General features: G+C 39.0%; 1 protein-coding gene across 1 annotated transcript in view; it reads right to left on the bottom strand.

Annotated features, from left to right (window-relative positions):
• The window catches only part of LOC306861089 (plexin-A4-like), a 224,644-nt gene that overhangs the window by 76,098 nt on the left and 130,206 nt on the right, over nt 1–18,340 (bottom strand). Inside the window, exon 5 of the mRNA XM_079403167.1 lies at nt 3,977–4,077. Within this exon, the coding sequence (XP_079259293.1) occupies nt 3,977–4,077 (101 nt within the window). The remainder of the gene's footprint in view (nt 1–3,976; nt 4,078–18,340) is intronic.

Below are 18,340 nucleotides of genomic sequence, written 5' to 3'. Positions count from 1 at the left end.
CATTCACAAAATTCTCTATGCTGATTGCAACAGCACATTATTTATTTATTTAATTTTACTTGTTCCCTAATTCGATTTTTTATAAATAAGTATAAAAATGTGTTCCTTTGTGTGGGTCTAGAATATACAACAATACTAATGGTCTTTTCTCACATGAAAAAAATCCCTCCCTCTTCTCTCATAAACAAACAAATGATCCTCTCCAAGTCAAAGGGGCAGAGAGGGTTCAGATGGGAAAATAATGAAAGCCTTAACAAGTAAACAAACCGGCTTCATAAATTACACATCTGAACATTTAAACTCGGGGAGCGCCCTCCCCCTCTCCTAGAGTTATTGATTTTTGCCTCTCTGGTCCTGTTTTCCAAGTCTAACAGACTCTACTGGAGATCTTCTGGGTAAACAGAAGTCTGGAGCAGGCGGCTTTGTTCCTGTGTTGACAGCGAGAGGGAAGGTTATCTGAAGGTTGATTGGGAACAACAAACTTGCAGAGAGGCTCTTAAACTAAACAGAAACTCACAGATATTTGTCTTTTATCCCTTGCTTTCCCAATCAGACAGTCTCATAGCTATAAAAATATATTTAAAAGGTATTGTTGTTGCCTCAGGTTTGTCTTATAACTCACATTCAGTTGAAAGATGCATGGAGGCCATTTTGTATTCAAGACTTCAGATTTACTTCTTTCTCACCTCCCCGACACAACTGAATTCATCTTAGTAAGTGAATTTGTTGTATGTTTTAATGCCCATTGCATTTAAACTTTCAAGGAATCAAAATTTAGCATTAGTTTACACTGTTCACCAGTGGTAAAAGAGAAAAAAAACAGAGGGTCTGAGGGTTTGTATGGTGATCCAGTCCACAAACTGAAGGTCAGAGCCAAGCATCCTGAGACTGAGTTTATGCATTGTTAATTTAGTGACACACAATCTTCTCAAATGGATTATACACAAACACACTCAAATGGACCCCCTGACCCTTAACCCCTCTGCTCCATTTTCCCCATGATCAATAGTAGTGCGAGTTGAGCAAATAAGCCTAGCCATCCATCCATTCCTTTGGCGTGTTGTTTTCCTTCTCTCTCTAGTGATTGTGTGGAACTCTGTTGACTTTTGCATCCCTCTTGAGGACTGGAGTGATCAGTCTCATCACAGAGTCCTGTTCTCCAGCAGTCTAGATTACTATATTTATGCTCTGTTGGCCAACATATTGACCTCACTTAAAACAAAACATCCCTCTGAAACTGTTGCTTTGTGCCATTAGACTGTTTCATGCTATTTGATGTGTCGGGAGAATCATGAGAGAGACAGAGACAGGAAAAAGAGCTAATGGCTTCCTTGAGTGATCTGAACAAACCTCTAACCCTGGTGTTAAACTGGTACCTCAGAGGTTTTGTTACAGACATGAATGATACCTAAAATTTCCTGTTTCTAAGCAAACATACTTGAATTTGGTGCTGAACACTATTAATGTTTTTGGGATTTTTTTCCCCAAAAAAAATGCACAAAAACTTGTATTTCTTTCCATAAATAGCCAGATATTCCTCTTCATGTTCCTCTATAGAAATCCATGGTAACTATGGTAACTGGGATTTTCTCCTAAGAGGAAGAGTAATTGTATGAGTTAGCAGAGGTAGTGTTATGGTCTAGTAAGATTAGGCAATTATTAGGCAATTATTAATAATTCCAGTTCTCGTTAAAACATTTTTAAAATGAATTATTTTTAGCTTTTACTTCATTTATCATCAGTTTCTGTGCCTGCCCTGATACGCTTTGCACTTTGAGTTACACTGACAAAATTAAACGATCAGAGCAGCTAGAAACAGTTGCTGGCCCTTCTACCACCTGAGGCTAAACAACAAACTGCTGCTGTTTTTATTAGCATTGTGTCCTGTGTACACTTGACACTGTTTCTGCTGCCAGAGGACAGAGAAAAATGACAGAGTGAAGGAGAGAAAGAGGCAGCTCTCTCTCTAGCTGCACAGCTTTCAGTCACAAATGACCTCCTTCCTTCATGGACGTCATGGCAAGTTGATCAGCCTGCTCCTGCAGTCCGAATACAGGACTCAATCCAAAACTGATAACATCATTTACAACAAAATACAACAAATTGGACAAAATTCAAATAGTATAAAAACATACACTGCACACCTGTCTTCAACTGCACCTCAATCAATAGGTAAATCTGTGAAGTGTATATCCTCTATTTGTCTTACATGTTGTGAATTCACAAGTCAAAGGTGTTTAAGACAGTCATTTTTTATGTGATTTGTATTTAGTAATCAAATATTAAAAACAATTCTGGGCCAAAAAGTAAGTAAAAAACCCCCCAATGATTTAAATAAATAACCGAATGAAACCGAAGTGGCTACATGAATAAACAGCTAAATAAATATTTAAATGGCTAATAAATAATACATAAATTATGTGACTTAAATATGATAAAAAATACTGCCAAATAAATAGCTAAAATTGGTAAAGAAGTATTAATTAAATCATTAATAAAAATACAATTATGTGATACATTAAATATAATAAAATTTCCAATTAGCTAAATAAATAGCTAAATGTCTAAAATGACTAAAAGGATAAATGGTTAAGACGACTGAACGAATATTACATGATTAAAATGTTATGATCGATGAAAAAAAAAAAAAGCAAAATAATAAAAATTTCTAAATGGCTAAATAAAATTTAAAAAATAATGGAGTATGCTAATGTTTACTACAAGAAGTACAAAGTGTCTCAATTCACCTGTAGTCATCCTTTAAACATCGTCTGGATCAGGAAGTGCTCTAGAGCTGACGTTACGCAACAAAGCTTAAGACCGAAACTATCAAACATCTCAGGAGGAAACTATACATGCAAAGGCCATTTGAGCACCTGTCTCACTGTCCAGCACTAATGCAGCTCTCGCTTTTACAAAAGCAAGAGAAAGCAAGAGAAAACGTGAGAGACAGATGAGTGTGAGATTTTAAGCATGCCTGACCTTGGGCAGCCATGTGGCAAACGCCATGCCCATGGCCCCTGTAGTGTCTAGAGCACTCAAAAGCCCTGAGAGAAACAAAGAGATAAGCCCTGAATCTCTACACATCTCTTTACTTTCCTCACTCTCCCTCTTTTTCGTCTGCGCTTAAGAGTGTAGCGTTGCTTTTGGTCTGAAATAATACCAATGTCTGCTAGACCCTCTCTGGCCCTGTCGCTCCTTAGTGGCACAGGTGATGTGTGCATGTGTGCGTAGAGTGTTTTAAAATCTAGACGTCATTGAATATGGAGCTGCTGGGATGTGAGAAAGCTTGAGCTCACCATGCCACACACACACACTCCTCTGGGGTCCTCAAAAGAGGACAAGAATCCAATTTTCAATTTACAGTGGTGTGGGAAATGTGGCCATCCCTTGAGGGCCTGAAGCATCCATCACCCTCGCTTTCTACACAGTGGGTGGAAAGGTGGCCGTGTACAAGTATTTGTGTTTGTGTTTCCATGTGTGTGCACGTGTCTGAGATCCATTAGTGGGAAAAATGTGAGGTGGTGAAGAGAGCTGTTCCTCAACTCTTAAGGCCACACACTTACTTAAATGTGACTTACTTGAATTACTCTAAATGAGAATATATCACCCCACATGCCTCTTAAATGGATAATCCACCCAAAAATTAAAATTGTGTCATTCCATATCCATATAAATGTACATTTCATTCATCTGCAGAACACACAAAAATATATTTTGAAAGATGTTGGCTACCCCACTGACTTTCACTGTATAATGGAAGTCAATGGGAACCAAAACTGCTTGGTTACCAACATTCTTCAAAATATCTTACATTCCACAGTCCAAAGAAGTGAGTAAATAATGACAGAATTTTCATTTTTGGGGGGGCTATCCCTTTAAACAACATCTAGTACACATACTATACGTCCTTTGTATGATCCTCAGGAGTTTGTCTACCTGTACATACAGGACAGTGCAGGAGGGTTGTACTCACATGCTATGAAGTACACACCAACCACAGTGAGGATCTCCAGATCCCAGACACTCTTTACAGGATGAGTACTGCTCACAGGCCTCCACTGGGACACGGGTCAGCTGCAAATAAAGAAACAGAGAAGTTAGACTATGTGTGGAGAGAGACTTTGATTAATTTATGTCTCTCTTAAGGCGTGTTCACACTGACTACAACATTGGATGCAAAAAAGATGAACTTGCCTCAACTGTGTCTCATCGCAAAGGTTCATACTGTCAAATCTCATTGAAAATTAAAGCTGCAAGCAGTGTTGACGTTTGTATGACAAATATAGGAGGAATAATGTCAAAGTCATTTATATGTGCCAAACTTCCTGTTGCCAGCAGGTGGCGCTATAATTCAGAATATTTGCCTTTAGATGTGTTCAGACCAGGACTCTTATCGAACATGTGAATTCTGGGGCTGGTTGGACATTTTTATGGCTGAGTTACAACAACTTTTCCATGGTAAAACATCGAACTTTGTCACGCCGCCATGGACACACCCTTCAACGAAAACTTAAGATCTTCACAATTAAACATTGCAAAGGCCTTTAGAGTAGACTGACCAAATATAATGTTGATGCCATTAAATCTGTAGGAGGAGTTCATTAGAGCGCAAAACATGCCACTTCCTGCTGCCAGCTGGTGGTGCTATGACTATAACTGAATATGTGCATGGGCATGTGTTCAGGACAGGACTCTTATCAAACATGTAAAGTCTGGGGCAGATCAGATATTGTATGCCTGAATTATAACAACTTCCTATTTCATGGCAAAACAACAAAGTTTGTCAAGCTGCCACTGACATACCCTTCAACAAAATCTCAAGATATTCGCAATTTAATGTCACAAAGTGCTTTAGATTACACTGACCAAATTTGGTGTTGATCTGTTTAAATCTCTAGGAGGAATTTGTTTAAATACAATGCCTGAAATGGCAAAATGGCACAAAACGTGCAGAGAAAATTGAAAATAACAGACTTCCTGTTGGGTTTCGGACTTCGTACCAAGAGACATTTTTGTAGTTATTGGTGTTTTACTTGTGTCTACCGAATTTCGTACATGTATGTGAAACACAGCTTGAGGGGCACTTCATTGTAAACCCACTTCGTTGAAACCCATATCAGACGTAAACTTTCGCCACTTCTGGTGTGTGTGCTAAGTTTTATGAGTTTGAGCAGGTTAAGGTCCTCAAAAATTAGCTTCATTTTGGAGAAGAAGAAACTGAACAATTCCAAAAGGGTCCAAAATCGCTGCTCGGGCCCTAATTAACACTTTCCAGGTGTTCAATAAAATTTATGGATAGAATGGCATTCCTCTATTTTAATTGATCTATATAAAAAAATAATCTGCTGAGATTAAAAAAGAAACCATCATTAAACTGGTAATAGTTTGTACATTAACTCAAACAGAAAGCAAAGAGACTTGCAGAGAGGTTCACCAGAACACACATGTACACATCTGCAAAATGTGGCATTTCGTCACACACAGCGGGATAAAGATGTGCCGAGAGCGCTCATCCTGGGACGTCAACTTCAGCTAGTGCATTTTACTGTTTACTGCCAATTAGCACTTGAGAGAAGGAGAGGCGCTGTGGAGTTGATGGGAAACAAACCGAACAGAGCCGAACCGAAGATGTAAGAGCTGGGAAGGCGAGGACCCTCTGCCATTCCTGTCTCCATGGATACGGCCCGGAGACCTCAGTTTTCTTTTGCTTTGATTGATGACTTGTCACTAGTGGATGACTACTGTCAATCACAGTTTAGATGACAGCCGATAGGTCCAGAGCGGTCAGGCAGGACGAATGACAGATGACATCATTACTGGCCTCACCACAGTGGTGTTTTTATTTTTTAAGAAAGAAATGGGCCTTTTTTTCCATTTCAGTCAGACTCGAGAGTGAGACGGTGTTTTAAGATTGAGAAGATTTGACTATAACATTTATATAAGAGCAGAGTGACCGGTCGCAGTGAATCATGGCTCATATTTAAGCACTTCGCTCTTGTTCTGTTGTCAGCACTCATCCATCAGCATGTTTACTGCTTGCTGTGTTTTGAAGTTCTGTCAAACTTTTTATCTTTCTGGAACATTCTTACGGATATCGCAGTGACATTTACGTGAAATAATTTGGACACATGACACAAACGATTTGTTCAAAACAATGCAGAAAAACTAAATCAAGAATGTCATGACGCCCATTCAGGTGGTAAACTTTTTGCGAGGGGATGTAAGGTCATTTCAGCATTTCAGAGTTATTTTATTGTCAGTGTTTTCTCAAACTACCCAGAAGTAAATTCTAGACTGAATTATCTACTGCTTTTTTTTTGTTTTGTTTTTTTTTTTTACAGAGGCACCTGATATGATTAAATACTCCAACCCAAATTGACATCTTAGAGTGTACAAGGAGAACAAATAATTCTTAAAATCCTATTGGCCACTAATGACAATTTAGGTATTAGGCACAATGGAAATGAATAACATGAATAAAATTCATCACAGAGACTGGGAGCTCGAAAAATAGGGAGGAGAAAAAATGAAAAGCCTGCTGGGTTCATAGTCAAAGTGCACAATTTTGGAACGGTCTCAAATGAATGTGCAAGTACAGGGCAAACTTTTGGTATTAATGGGCAATTAACGGAAGGACAAATTTAAGTTGAATGTAAATGTTTACATTCAGAGAAACATTGACTTATGTTACAATAAGCGCTTGAACACATTAAGAGTTCAATTACTCATCACAGCTCTGCAAATAAAGTCTTAAACTGGCCTTTTGACACATTTTGAGAAAGACTAGATGAAAAATATCTTTCACTAGGCTCCGCTGTCTAAAAGCACATCCATTTAAACCGTATCTAATATCGCCCTCAGATTTCTCCATCCTAAGGCTCTTACAGTAATATTTTGACCAGGATTTACAGAAAATATCTTAGACTTTTCTAAGAAAATGTGAGAAAGAAAGAAAAAAAGCAGTCCTCTGAATGGCTTAAAAAGGATAGCTACATTTACAGCTATTAGAGAAAGACAAAGCAATAGGTGAAAGATAGAGACCAGGAGGTTGCGACTGACAGAGGGCATCCTTTGGAAGAGAGCTCCAGATGGCACGATGGCAAAGCCGTGTGCAAGTCTGAGGTTCTCTCGTCACGCACACATGATGCCTGTCAGCTGGTCTCGGTGCCACCACAAAGCCCCCCATTTCTACCCGGCTGCACACCTGAATTCTCTTCCTCCATTTCACAGTTATGAAGAGGTAAATTATCAGGCATTGTGATAGAGCGCCTGCCTTAGCATAGGGGGCCTGAGAGACTGCTGGTTAGGCCTTGGTGAGCAGAGAGGGAGATTGACTCATTACCTTTAGAAAATGATAAGGGTTTAGGAGCCGCCCGTGAAATTTTCCCCTCTGATATGACGGGTTTTCTTCCCATTTATGAAAGTGCTTGTTGCGCTTGTGGAAAGGTCTGTGCCTCGTTCTGTATATATGTGTGCGTGTGTGTGTGTGTGGGGGGGGGGGAAATCACAGACTGTGAAGGGAAGAGCTTTCACAAAGCATCAGATCTGTATGTAACAGGCACACATGACTGATAAAAAAAGAAGAAATTAATAAGACCAACTGACAGATGAAATATATAATCTTATGTGCAAGTACGAATGTGTGTGCGTGTTCATACTTCCTCCATTCAGCTAGGCATAAACCCTATCACCACATGATGTGAAAAGCGCCTATTTTTAGGGCAGAAGTAGAGCCATCTGTCTGCACACCTCTCTTTTAATAATAATACTGATAATACAAGATTTTCACATTTTCTGAAGAATATGAGAGTGGTGCCTGCCCATGCAAAACTCACTGCTATAATGCTAGCATACTTGACAGGGTGTTGCAATGCTATTGCTAAGGCACTGTGAGTGTGTTGCTAGGTTAGTCTGGAACATTTTTGGCCAAATCAAGACTCGACCCTCAAGTCAAAAATTAAATTCACATCTCTAGATTGTGCTTAAATCATTAACCTTAAAGGTCAAGTGTGTCATGTCTGTGCCAATAGGTTCACCAAACATAAAGGCAAAAATAATGACTGCTTTCAAACAGGTTTTCCAAACACCAAACTTCAATTTGTGAAAGTATTTTAACAGACAAAATCAGCATATTTCATTGTTTTCACTGTACATTGAATATATTATGAACAACAACGATTATTGTTAATAATAACTTAAAATAAAAGGTTAATAATAACAACTAAAAATAAATGTTCAATAATTATCATCATCACTCTTAATAAAGTGTTGTTTTTTAGCAGAACCAGTGTTAACTGATTCACAAACAAAGGATTCATTTAAACCAGTCATTTTAAAGAACCATTGTAAAGTCACGTGTTCTGAACGGAAACTGAACTGCAACTGCAATGTTTTGTAAAAGTAGAAGGTTCTCTGTATAATTTATCAGCTGAGAGTATAACCAGAATAGACAATATAACTATAAGAGATACATCCAAATGAATCAAATTGAATCCAAATTTAAAATTGAATAAAAAAAATCAAATCAGATAATAAAAAAAAAAAAAAAAACTTCAGAATTAAATCAGGAATTGCATCATCCATATATTCCACGCACTTCCTGTTAGATGCAGCGAGCGAGTCTATGAATAGCGCACTCCGCTGGTGTAGAGGATGTGTGCTCTCTGCCATCGCTAACACATGACTGTGAATTCTGCACCATGTCTCAGCGGCCCAGAACAGAGCGTGCTTTAACACACTCCCTACAGCGACAGAGAGAGATGGAGACAACAGGAGAAGGAAGAAGACAAATGTGTCCAGAAAGAGGGCTTCCCGCTGCCCTCCCAAGCTGGAAAAAGAGCGGCTCCGACTCAGGAATCTCATTATGTCGTAAATCCACAAGATTATTAGTCATTTAACTGAGAGCTCTGTAAGAGGATTGAGACCAGCAGATAATGAGGCAAACTGACAAATGACACTGCCCAACAGATTAATGCAGCCGTTAACTCAGAGAGGGGCATCTCTCGTTCTCTTTCAAAAAACTAGCTGCCTACGAAGACAGCATTTTAAGGCATCACAGGCTCATTCTTGATGGTAGGAACTGTTGTGGAACAGAGCGCACGCCTGTGTGAGTGTGCATGTTAATAAAACTACATAAGAGCTTCCATAATAATGGCTATAGGATGACACACTGCGTGTCAAATTAAAAGTGGGCTTCTCATCACCTGTTTTGTAATACCTGGTCATTAAAGTCCGCTTTAATCACCCTACTAACCTAATCAAACAAAGTCCTCTTTCATTTCTCTCTCCTCATGAAATCCGTTAGTAAATCCCACAGACCTGACTGACTGGCAGAGTTCCTCAGTCATCTCGGAGCTGAGCTGTGGTTTATTATGGAGTCTAATCCACTGAGCTCATCTGTAGCTCAACGCTCCTCTGCTGGCATTAACAAACTTCCTCTGACTCACTGAGAGCCATTTCTAGCAGCTCTTTTGTACATCTACAAAAGTTCAAGGCATACTGATGCTGAACTAGCATGAAAGATGACAATACATGGCTGCGTTTTAAAACCTTGTAAGCTGCCTATCTGGACAGCATTTTTTAGCACTGTATCTGTTTATACAATCAAACCGAATGTTTGAACTCACCTGAGATGGCTAAGTTGGACACTCAGACTTGAGAAACCTATGTACAAGACTATGTGACTAGGTCGGTTTTTATTAATTAATGTATAAATGAAAATTTCCTGGAAACGTTTCTGTAAATGTTAGGTTTATGAGTAGGGGACAAATATATATTATTATCTCAGTATAAAAACAAAAGAAGTTTCCACCATGATTTAAAAGTGTGCATGAGACAGCTGCCTTTATCAGAGGCATAATGCCGTGTTTGCAAGAAACGATGAGTCACAGAATCAACAAGCTTCAGGGAAGAAGTGACATGGTTGTCTTGTGACAGAACAATATCTGCCATACAACACACTGAGGTCGACCTAGCCAATCACCTGCTGAACAAACATTGGCTGAGCTTCAGCCAATCACAGACAAGCTCTATTATCCCTAGGCATAAGACAGCACAATAAATAAATAAATAAATAAAATGTAAGTAAATAAGTAAATAAATAAAATATTATATGTTTTATTTATTATTATGTTTTATATATATATATATATATATATATATATATATATATATATATATATATATATATATATATATATATATATATATATATATATATATATATATATATATATATATATATATATATATACACATACATACACACAAAACACACACACATATACACACACACACAGGTCCTTCTCAAAAAATTAGCATATTGTGATAAAGTTCATTATTTTCTGTAATGTACTGATAAACATTAGACTTTCATATATTTTAGATTCATTACAACACAACTGAAGTAGTTCAAGCCTTTTATTGTTTTAATATTGATGATTTTGGCATACAGCTCATGAAAACCCAAAATTCCTATCTCAAAAAATTAGCATATTTCATCCGACCAATAAAAGAATGGCCATTATGTTCATTTATGCACTCAATACTTGGTCGGGAATCCTTTTGCAGAAATGACTGCTTCAATGCGGCGTGGCATGGAGGCAATCAGCCTGTGGCACTGCTGAGGTGTTATGGAGGCCCAGGATGCTTCGATAGCGGCCTTAAGCTCATCCAGAGTGTTGGGTCCTGCGTCTCTCAACTTTCTCTTCACAATATCCCACAGATTCTCTATGGGGTTCAGGTCAGGAGAGTTGGCAGGCCAATTGAGCACAGTAATACCATGGTCAGTAAACCATTTACCAGTGGTTTTGGCACTGTGAGCAGGTGCCAGGTCGTGCTGAAAAATGAAATCTTCATCTCCATAAAGCTTTTCAGCAGATGGAAGCATGAAGTGCTCCAAAATCTCCTGATAGCTAGCTGCATTGACCCTGCCCTTGATAAAACACAGTGGACCAACACCAGCATCACTGACTGTGGGTACTTGACACTGGACTTCAGGCATTTTGGCATTTCCCTCTCCCCAGTCTTCCTCCAGACTCTGGCACCTTGATTTCCGAATGACATGCAAAATTTGGTTTCATCCGAAAAAAGTACTTTGGACCACTGAGCAACAGTCCAGTGCTGCTTCTCTGTAGCCCAGGTCAGGCGCTTCTGCCGCTGTTTCTGGTTCAAAAGTGGCTTGACCTGGGGAATGCAGCACCTGTAGCCCATTTCCTGCACACGCCTGTACACGGTGGCTCTGGATGTTTCTACTCCAGACTCAGTCCACTGCTTCCGCAGGTCCCCCAAGGTCTGGAATCGGTCCTTCTCCACAATCTTCCTCAGGGTCCGGTCACCTCTTCTCGTTGTGCTGCGTTTTCTGCCACACTTTTTCCTTCCCACAGACTTCCCACTGAGGTGCCTTGATACAGCACTCTGGGAACAGCCTATTCGTTCAGAAATTTCTTTCTGTGTCTTACCCTCTTGCTTGAGGGTGTCAATGATGGCCTTCTGGACAGCAGTCAGGTCGGCAGTCTTACCCATGATTGCGGTTTTGAGTAATGAACCAGGCTGGGAGTTTTTAAAAGCCTCAGGAATCTTTTGCAGGTGTTTAGAGTTAATTAGTTGATTCAGATGATTAGGTTAATAGCTCGTTTAGAGAACCTTTTCATGATATGCTAATTTTTTGAGATAGGAATTTTGGGTTTTCATGAGCTGTATGCCAAAATCATCAATATTAAAACAATAAAAGGCTTGAACTACTTCAGTTGTGTTGTAATGAATCTAAAATATATGAAAGTCTAATGTTTATCAGTACATTACAGAAAATAATGAACTTTATCACAATATGCTAATTTTTTGAGAAGGACCTGTATATATAAATAAGTTTAAAAAAAAAGCACAAAAACTTTGGCTAACACCAACAAAAGCACACTCATATTTAAATTAAATCTTCCCTCAGACACACACACACACACACGTGTATCCCTCCCTTTCTATATTTTCCAATTTTCTATGTTTAACCACCAGTGAAGCAGAAGACCGATGACAACATCCCATCATAACTGATTTATGAAATGAATCCATCAATGTCCATCTTAAATGAATCTCACTGCTAACGCACACACACAGAGCCTGGCTGACTAGAAATATCGCTGTCATTTGGGTATCAGAGGAGGTCATGAAAAGTGCATTTATATGTGTATAGGGAGCGTGTCAGTGGAAGATGAACGCTGGTAATATGAGCTGTGATTTTCTTGTCTCTCATGGTAACAAACACAGCAGCACTGAGATGCTGCGACCTTAATAACAACGTCTCATTAACACACATAACATGCAATACATTTACACACAATTCTGAGAAAATCATTAAAGCGTCTACAGTTAACATACATTTGCACTAACAAATTTAAATACATACTGTCCCATTGTGGGAACCTCCTATTAACATCTATTGCTCAAAACAATTCAGCTTATGTTAGGCAGCTTTGTCCTTATACTTTTTGAGAATCATGGCTTTATATTGGTACTGAAATATAACAAATTACAAATATTTTTTTAGATGAAGCTAGAATAACTGTATCCCTTCAATATCAGGTGATTTCCTGCATAGCATCTTTCTGGAGACATTTGGTCAAAATCTGACACACATCTTTCCCTAAAACCGCAGTGGGTGCTCAGGTCTGGTAGCTGGTCATAGTCATGGTTAAACAGGCTGTGCCCTGCGAGGCCCTGGGGGCTTCACAGACGGAAAATGCAATTACGTGTGCTGTGAACCCAGCCACTCTGTGTGCTAACTGGATTTACATTCAGGCCTTGATACTCCACTCCTGGCCGTCACAAACATATCAGAGCTGATTCTATCCAGACGACATCATTAAGCCTACAGGCACCAAACCCAGGAACCACATCACTAAACACACTAGAAAACAGATCTGGGCAACCACACACACACGCTGAACTAACAACACTCTCCCTGTTACCTTTTATTGCTTTCCTCTAAACAGGGACATATTATAGACTTTTATTGTTTTTAAAGGTGAAGCGGATGATTTTTGTGCTACTAGTGGCACAAATGGACTTGCTAAAAAAAAAAAATTACACTCCTTGTCTTCCATTGGTTTGTTAAACTCACACCATAGGTTGAGCCATTGTTGCGGTGTTAAGCCACTCAAACAAGTTTGAGAACAACACAGCTTTTTTTACATGCTTTAGGGAATCAACTAAGCAAAAGTCTTACTACTGCTGCGTGTCGGAATTACTGTAATTATGAGATAGTAACTTGAAGATTCTACTTGGAGCCGTTCAAGGCATCAGACTCAGAAGTGTTTAGTTTCTATGGTAACTAATGGGTCAACAAGGGTTGGGTACCGAAATCTGTACTTTTGCGTCGGTACTATCGAGTACCGATTCACATTAAATCATTCGGTACCAAATTTTGGTACCTGAGAACACATTTGAGCGCATGAGAGAGAGAGAGACCCTGTGACATGATGTCCCTGCAAATCTTTAAAACACAACACACAGGGAAAACTGAAATGTTCTGAAGTGTGCTTACATTTCTAGGTTCATGGTTTCCGCGAAAACGCGGACAGGATGGCGGAGTCCATTCATAAAAATGGAATTTACTCTATAGCGCGAAATGCAACGGAATTTGTAAATTTTTAGATGAATAGAAGGTCTGTCACTTAATTCGAATCGCTATATGAACTAGTGTATGGGAATATTAAAACGCAAAAAGACGGTTTAAATATGAATCCTGCATGTTCCGTTAGCCTCGGTATGGATGAATGGCGGAGACGCGGTTTTGTTTACTAAGTTACACAAATACTGAAGCACACGTGAATTTGCGGTGATTTTCGGCCTCTGCATATCACCACATGAACTGACAGGCTGTGAGAGTCACTTCATAAGAATTTTACTGTTTCATTTGAGAAAACTAGCATCATATCATACTGTATACACAGAAACTTCACTGTCAAAACCTGTCAAAATAAGTGCGGTTTAACATAACAGAAATATTACTCTTGTATTACTTTTGTACAGTATAATATTTTTTCGTACACGATAAAATCTCCTTGTGTTTTCTCCATTTGACCGATTTGAGCATTCATAAGCGACACAAAACACAGGCATCTTGAGTTTCTGCAACTGATTCCTATGGAGAAAAAAAATACTTCCTGCCCTCCAGCTGCATTTCACACGTCATCAGAATCATGTGTTTGCAAACAACCTATTGATAGAGTATCCCTAGCCCTATTTCTGAAGAAAATATCTGGCCAAAAAAATAAATAAAAAAGTTTAATTAAATTGAACTTTTGTCCCCAAAGTTTAATATAACCACATACACACTTGTTGCATGTGTTCTTCTATATGTGTGCTTGCAAACTGATATTTGTGTTCACTCAGAACTCCTTTAATCAAAATCAGCATTTCAGGAGAACTTCCTCTGCTCTCGTTGATTAAAATTCCCCTGAAAGTGTGCCAAACGCATCCAGAAGTCCTGAGTACTTCTATTCACTCAAGCACAATGGGCTGCGGTCTAAGTAGGCCACTGCAATATCACAACAAAATGTTCTCAAAATCCCGATGTCACACTGAAGGATTGGTGGCGAATGCCGCATATGGGACCACCCTTAAACGGCAGCTCGTAATTGAAATTAAATGTCTTTATTAAACCTGTTCTGATGAGGTGGCAGATGCCTCATCCCACCTATGAATGCCCAAAGCTGATCTGCAACGAAAGAGTTTGACTTTGAGCTGTTTGGCTGGTGTGAGACACGCTTTAAATTATTAACACTTATACTACCTGCAGTTTCAACTTGCCCTACATGAATTATGAATATGCTTGCAAGCATGAGAGTGTAGCGAAGCCACTGTCTCCAGCCTGCTTTGTGACATAGCTATTATGAGAAACAGGCACAGAAAATCAATTTAATCTCCCTGAAAATAAGGAAAACCAGCATCGATTCTTTAGATTCAAATGAAGCCATTGAAGCAGCACTTGTCTTAAATTGCGGACAGAACATTCTAGGGCAGAACAAAGGCCCAGGCGTAAGCACTCACCTCGGCGCGTTTCACACAAAAGACTGATCCGAAGATCCAGTGTAAAATGACAGTAAACTGCAGGAGAGAAGAACACAACTTCCATTTGGATGGTACTGACAGAACAAAAGGGTTTAATTTGCCAAGACCAGCAATTTATGTAACACCATTGAGCTCTGAACCTCCCTGTCATTCATTTAATGCAGGAGGAACTATAGCTGAGGCCTCTGTCATTAGCGCTCCCAGCTGTCCCTCTGACCACACACACGCGTCTGACGCTGACATTGTCAAAAGTTACAATAAAAACACTTAGCCCTAGAAGAAAGGATGACAAACGTGGACAAAAAGCCAAGCGCAATAATTAGCTGCGAGCTCTGATAACTGTAATCTGCATCACTCTCAACAGACAGTCTGGCCCCTTTCCTTAAAAAGACGCATTTATCTTGCTGTTTAAAATTATACAGGAAAGTAGCCAGATTTAATTAGAGGGATAATCAGGGGATTAATTAGAAAGAGAGAGTAAGAGAGGGAGAAAGAAACGGAGAGACTTCAAAGAAAAAAACTGATCAGTAAAGGTAAAAGTGAAAAAAATAACTAATTAAGTCAATTAAGTCACTTTATAATTTATAATACAAAGTAAACATTTTTTTTCGAATTCATTAGAAACATTTAAATGATCAATATTATTATAATTAAAGATCGTATTCATTATCCAAGTGTACCACCTTTATAATGCATGAATTATCTTATAAAAACAAACTAAAATGTCTCTTTTTAGTTCAAAGCAAGAATAGAATTCCGAACTATATTTCTTGATGTCAGTTATTTTGAATTTTGGACTTGATTGACAGCCAGTGTAACAATTATGCTGTGTAAGGTCCTGATAACTGACATCAGCTCAAAGCACTTTTGAGTCATTGATAGTGTAACAAGATAACGTTAGCTAGCTTACTACACAATCTGAATAATGTCAATTTAGCTAATATTAGCACAATTTATAATTATTCATTCTTCCTGGACAAATTACTGTTTGAATTGTGAATGTAGCCGCTCGATGAAGGCTTAAAGACCTTGAAGAATCCTCTGGTCGCTCCTACTTCACAGCGAGCGAGACTTGGCGATTCCCTTGGCGAAGTTAGGTTTCATTAATGCATACAACGTTATTACTGATCATGAGCCCAACATCCAGCAAGCCAAGAAAACATGCAAACTACCTAAGGGAAGACGTCTTTCACTTCTAGTGTATTCTTAAACCTGGATTTCATTACTGAAGCACAAATCCAGGCACCAAAAGCAGCCCACATTAAATTCTCTTTAATGAAAAATATGCATTTTCATTAATGTATAGGCTACATGGCTGCAATAACATTTTAGTTCAAAATTTTGCCATTGTTAAAAAAATGCTTTACTGAGCATATACAGGTGCTGGTCATAAAATTAGAATATCATGAAAAAGTTGATTTATTTCAGTAATACCATTCAAAAAGTGAAACTTGTATATTAGATTCATTCATTACACACAGACTGATATATTTCAAATGTTTATTTCCTTTAATTTTGATGATTATAACTGACAACTAATGAAAGTCCCAAATTCAGTATCTCAGAAAATTAGAATATCAATTAAGACCAATGCAAAAAAAATGATTTTTAGAAATGTTGGCCAACTGAAAAGTATGAACATGAAAAGTATGAGCATGTACAGCACTCAATATTTAGTTGGGGCTCCTTTGGCCTGGATTACTGCAGCAATGCGGCGTGGCATGGAGTCGATCAGTCTGTGGCACTGCTCAGGTGTTATGAGAGCCCATGTTGCTCTGATAGTGGCCTTCAGCTCTTCTGAATTGTTGGGTCTGGCGTATTGCATCTTCCTCTTCACAATACCCCATAGGTTTTCTATGGGGTTAAGGTCAGGCGAGTTTGCTGGCCAATCAAAAACAGGGATGCCATGGTCCTTAAACCAGGTACTGGTAGCTTTGGCAGTGTGTGCAGGTGCCAAGTCCTGTTGGAAAATGAAATCTGCATCTCTATAAAGTTGGTCAGCAGCAGGAAGCATGAAGTGCTCTAAAACTTCCTGGTAGACGGCTGCGTTGACCTCGGAAAACACAATGGACCAACACCAGCAGATGACATGGCACCCCAAACCATCAATGACTGTGGAAACTTTACACTGGACCTCAAGCAACATGGATTATGTGCCTCTCCTCTCTTCCTCCAGACTCTGGGACCTTGATTTCCAAAGGAAATGCAAAATTTACTTTCATCAGAGAACATAACTTTGGACCACTCAGCAGCAGTCCAGTCAAGACGCTTCTGGCGCTGTCTCTTGTTCAAGAGTGGCTTGACACAAGGAATGCGACAGCTGAAACCTATGTCTTGCATACGTCTGTGTGTGGCGGTTCTTGAAGCACTGACTCCAGCTGCAGTCCACTCTTTATGAATCTCCCCCACATTTTTAAATGGGTTTTGTTTCACAATCCTCTCCAGGGTGCGGTTATCCTTATTGCTTGTATACTTTTTTCTACCACATCTTGTCCTTCCCTTCGCCTCTCTATTACTGTGCTTGGACACAGAGCTCTGTGAACAGCCAGCATCTTTAGCAATGACCTTTTGTGTCTTGCCCTCCTTGTGCAAGGTGTCAATGGTCGTCTTTTGGACAACTGTCAAGTCAGCAGTCTTCCCCATGATTGTGTAGCCTACAGAACTAGACTGAGAGACCATTTAAAGGCTTTTGCAGGTGTTTTGAGTTAATTAGCTGATTAGAGTGTGGCACCAGGGGTCTTCAATATTGAACATTTTCACAATATTCTAATTTTCTGAGATACTGAAATTGGGACTTTCATTAGTTATCAGTTATAAACGTCAAAATTAAAGGAAATAAACATTTTAAATATATCAGTCTGTGTGTAATGAATGCATCTAATATACAAGTTTCACTTTTTGAATGGTATTACTGAAATAAATCAACTTTTTCATGATATTCTAATTTTATGACCAGCACCTGTATATGACTTAACTGCTGACATGGAAATGACATAGCCTATGTGGTACAATACAAATATTTTAACGTCCTTTATTCTCCTATAAAAGAATCACAATTGTCAATTATTATCCTTTTCTGAAGTTGGCAACCGTATCTTAGCTGCCAGTGGTGCCTTCTGGTTTAAGCCAACAATTTATTCCGCCGATCTAACCTCTTTGGGATCGATTCAAATCGTAGCTGTAACTTTCTGGGAGTGTTTCGTTGATCTTCCTCTGGTAGCTGTGGCTTCTGTGACCATAGACTGACAGGTCGAGCAGCTGTGATTCGGAC

Source organism: Barbus barbus (genome assembly GCF_936440315.1).
Source record: "Barbus barbus genome assembly, chromosome: 42".
Classification (NCBI taxonomy): domain Eukaryota; kingdom Metazoa; phylum Chordata; class Actinopteri; order Cypriniformes; family Cyprinidae; genus Barbus; species Barbus barbus.
The sequence above is the reverse complement of the archived record's forward strand: the minus strand, read 5'-3'. Positions and strand labels throughout refer to the sequence as shown.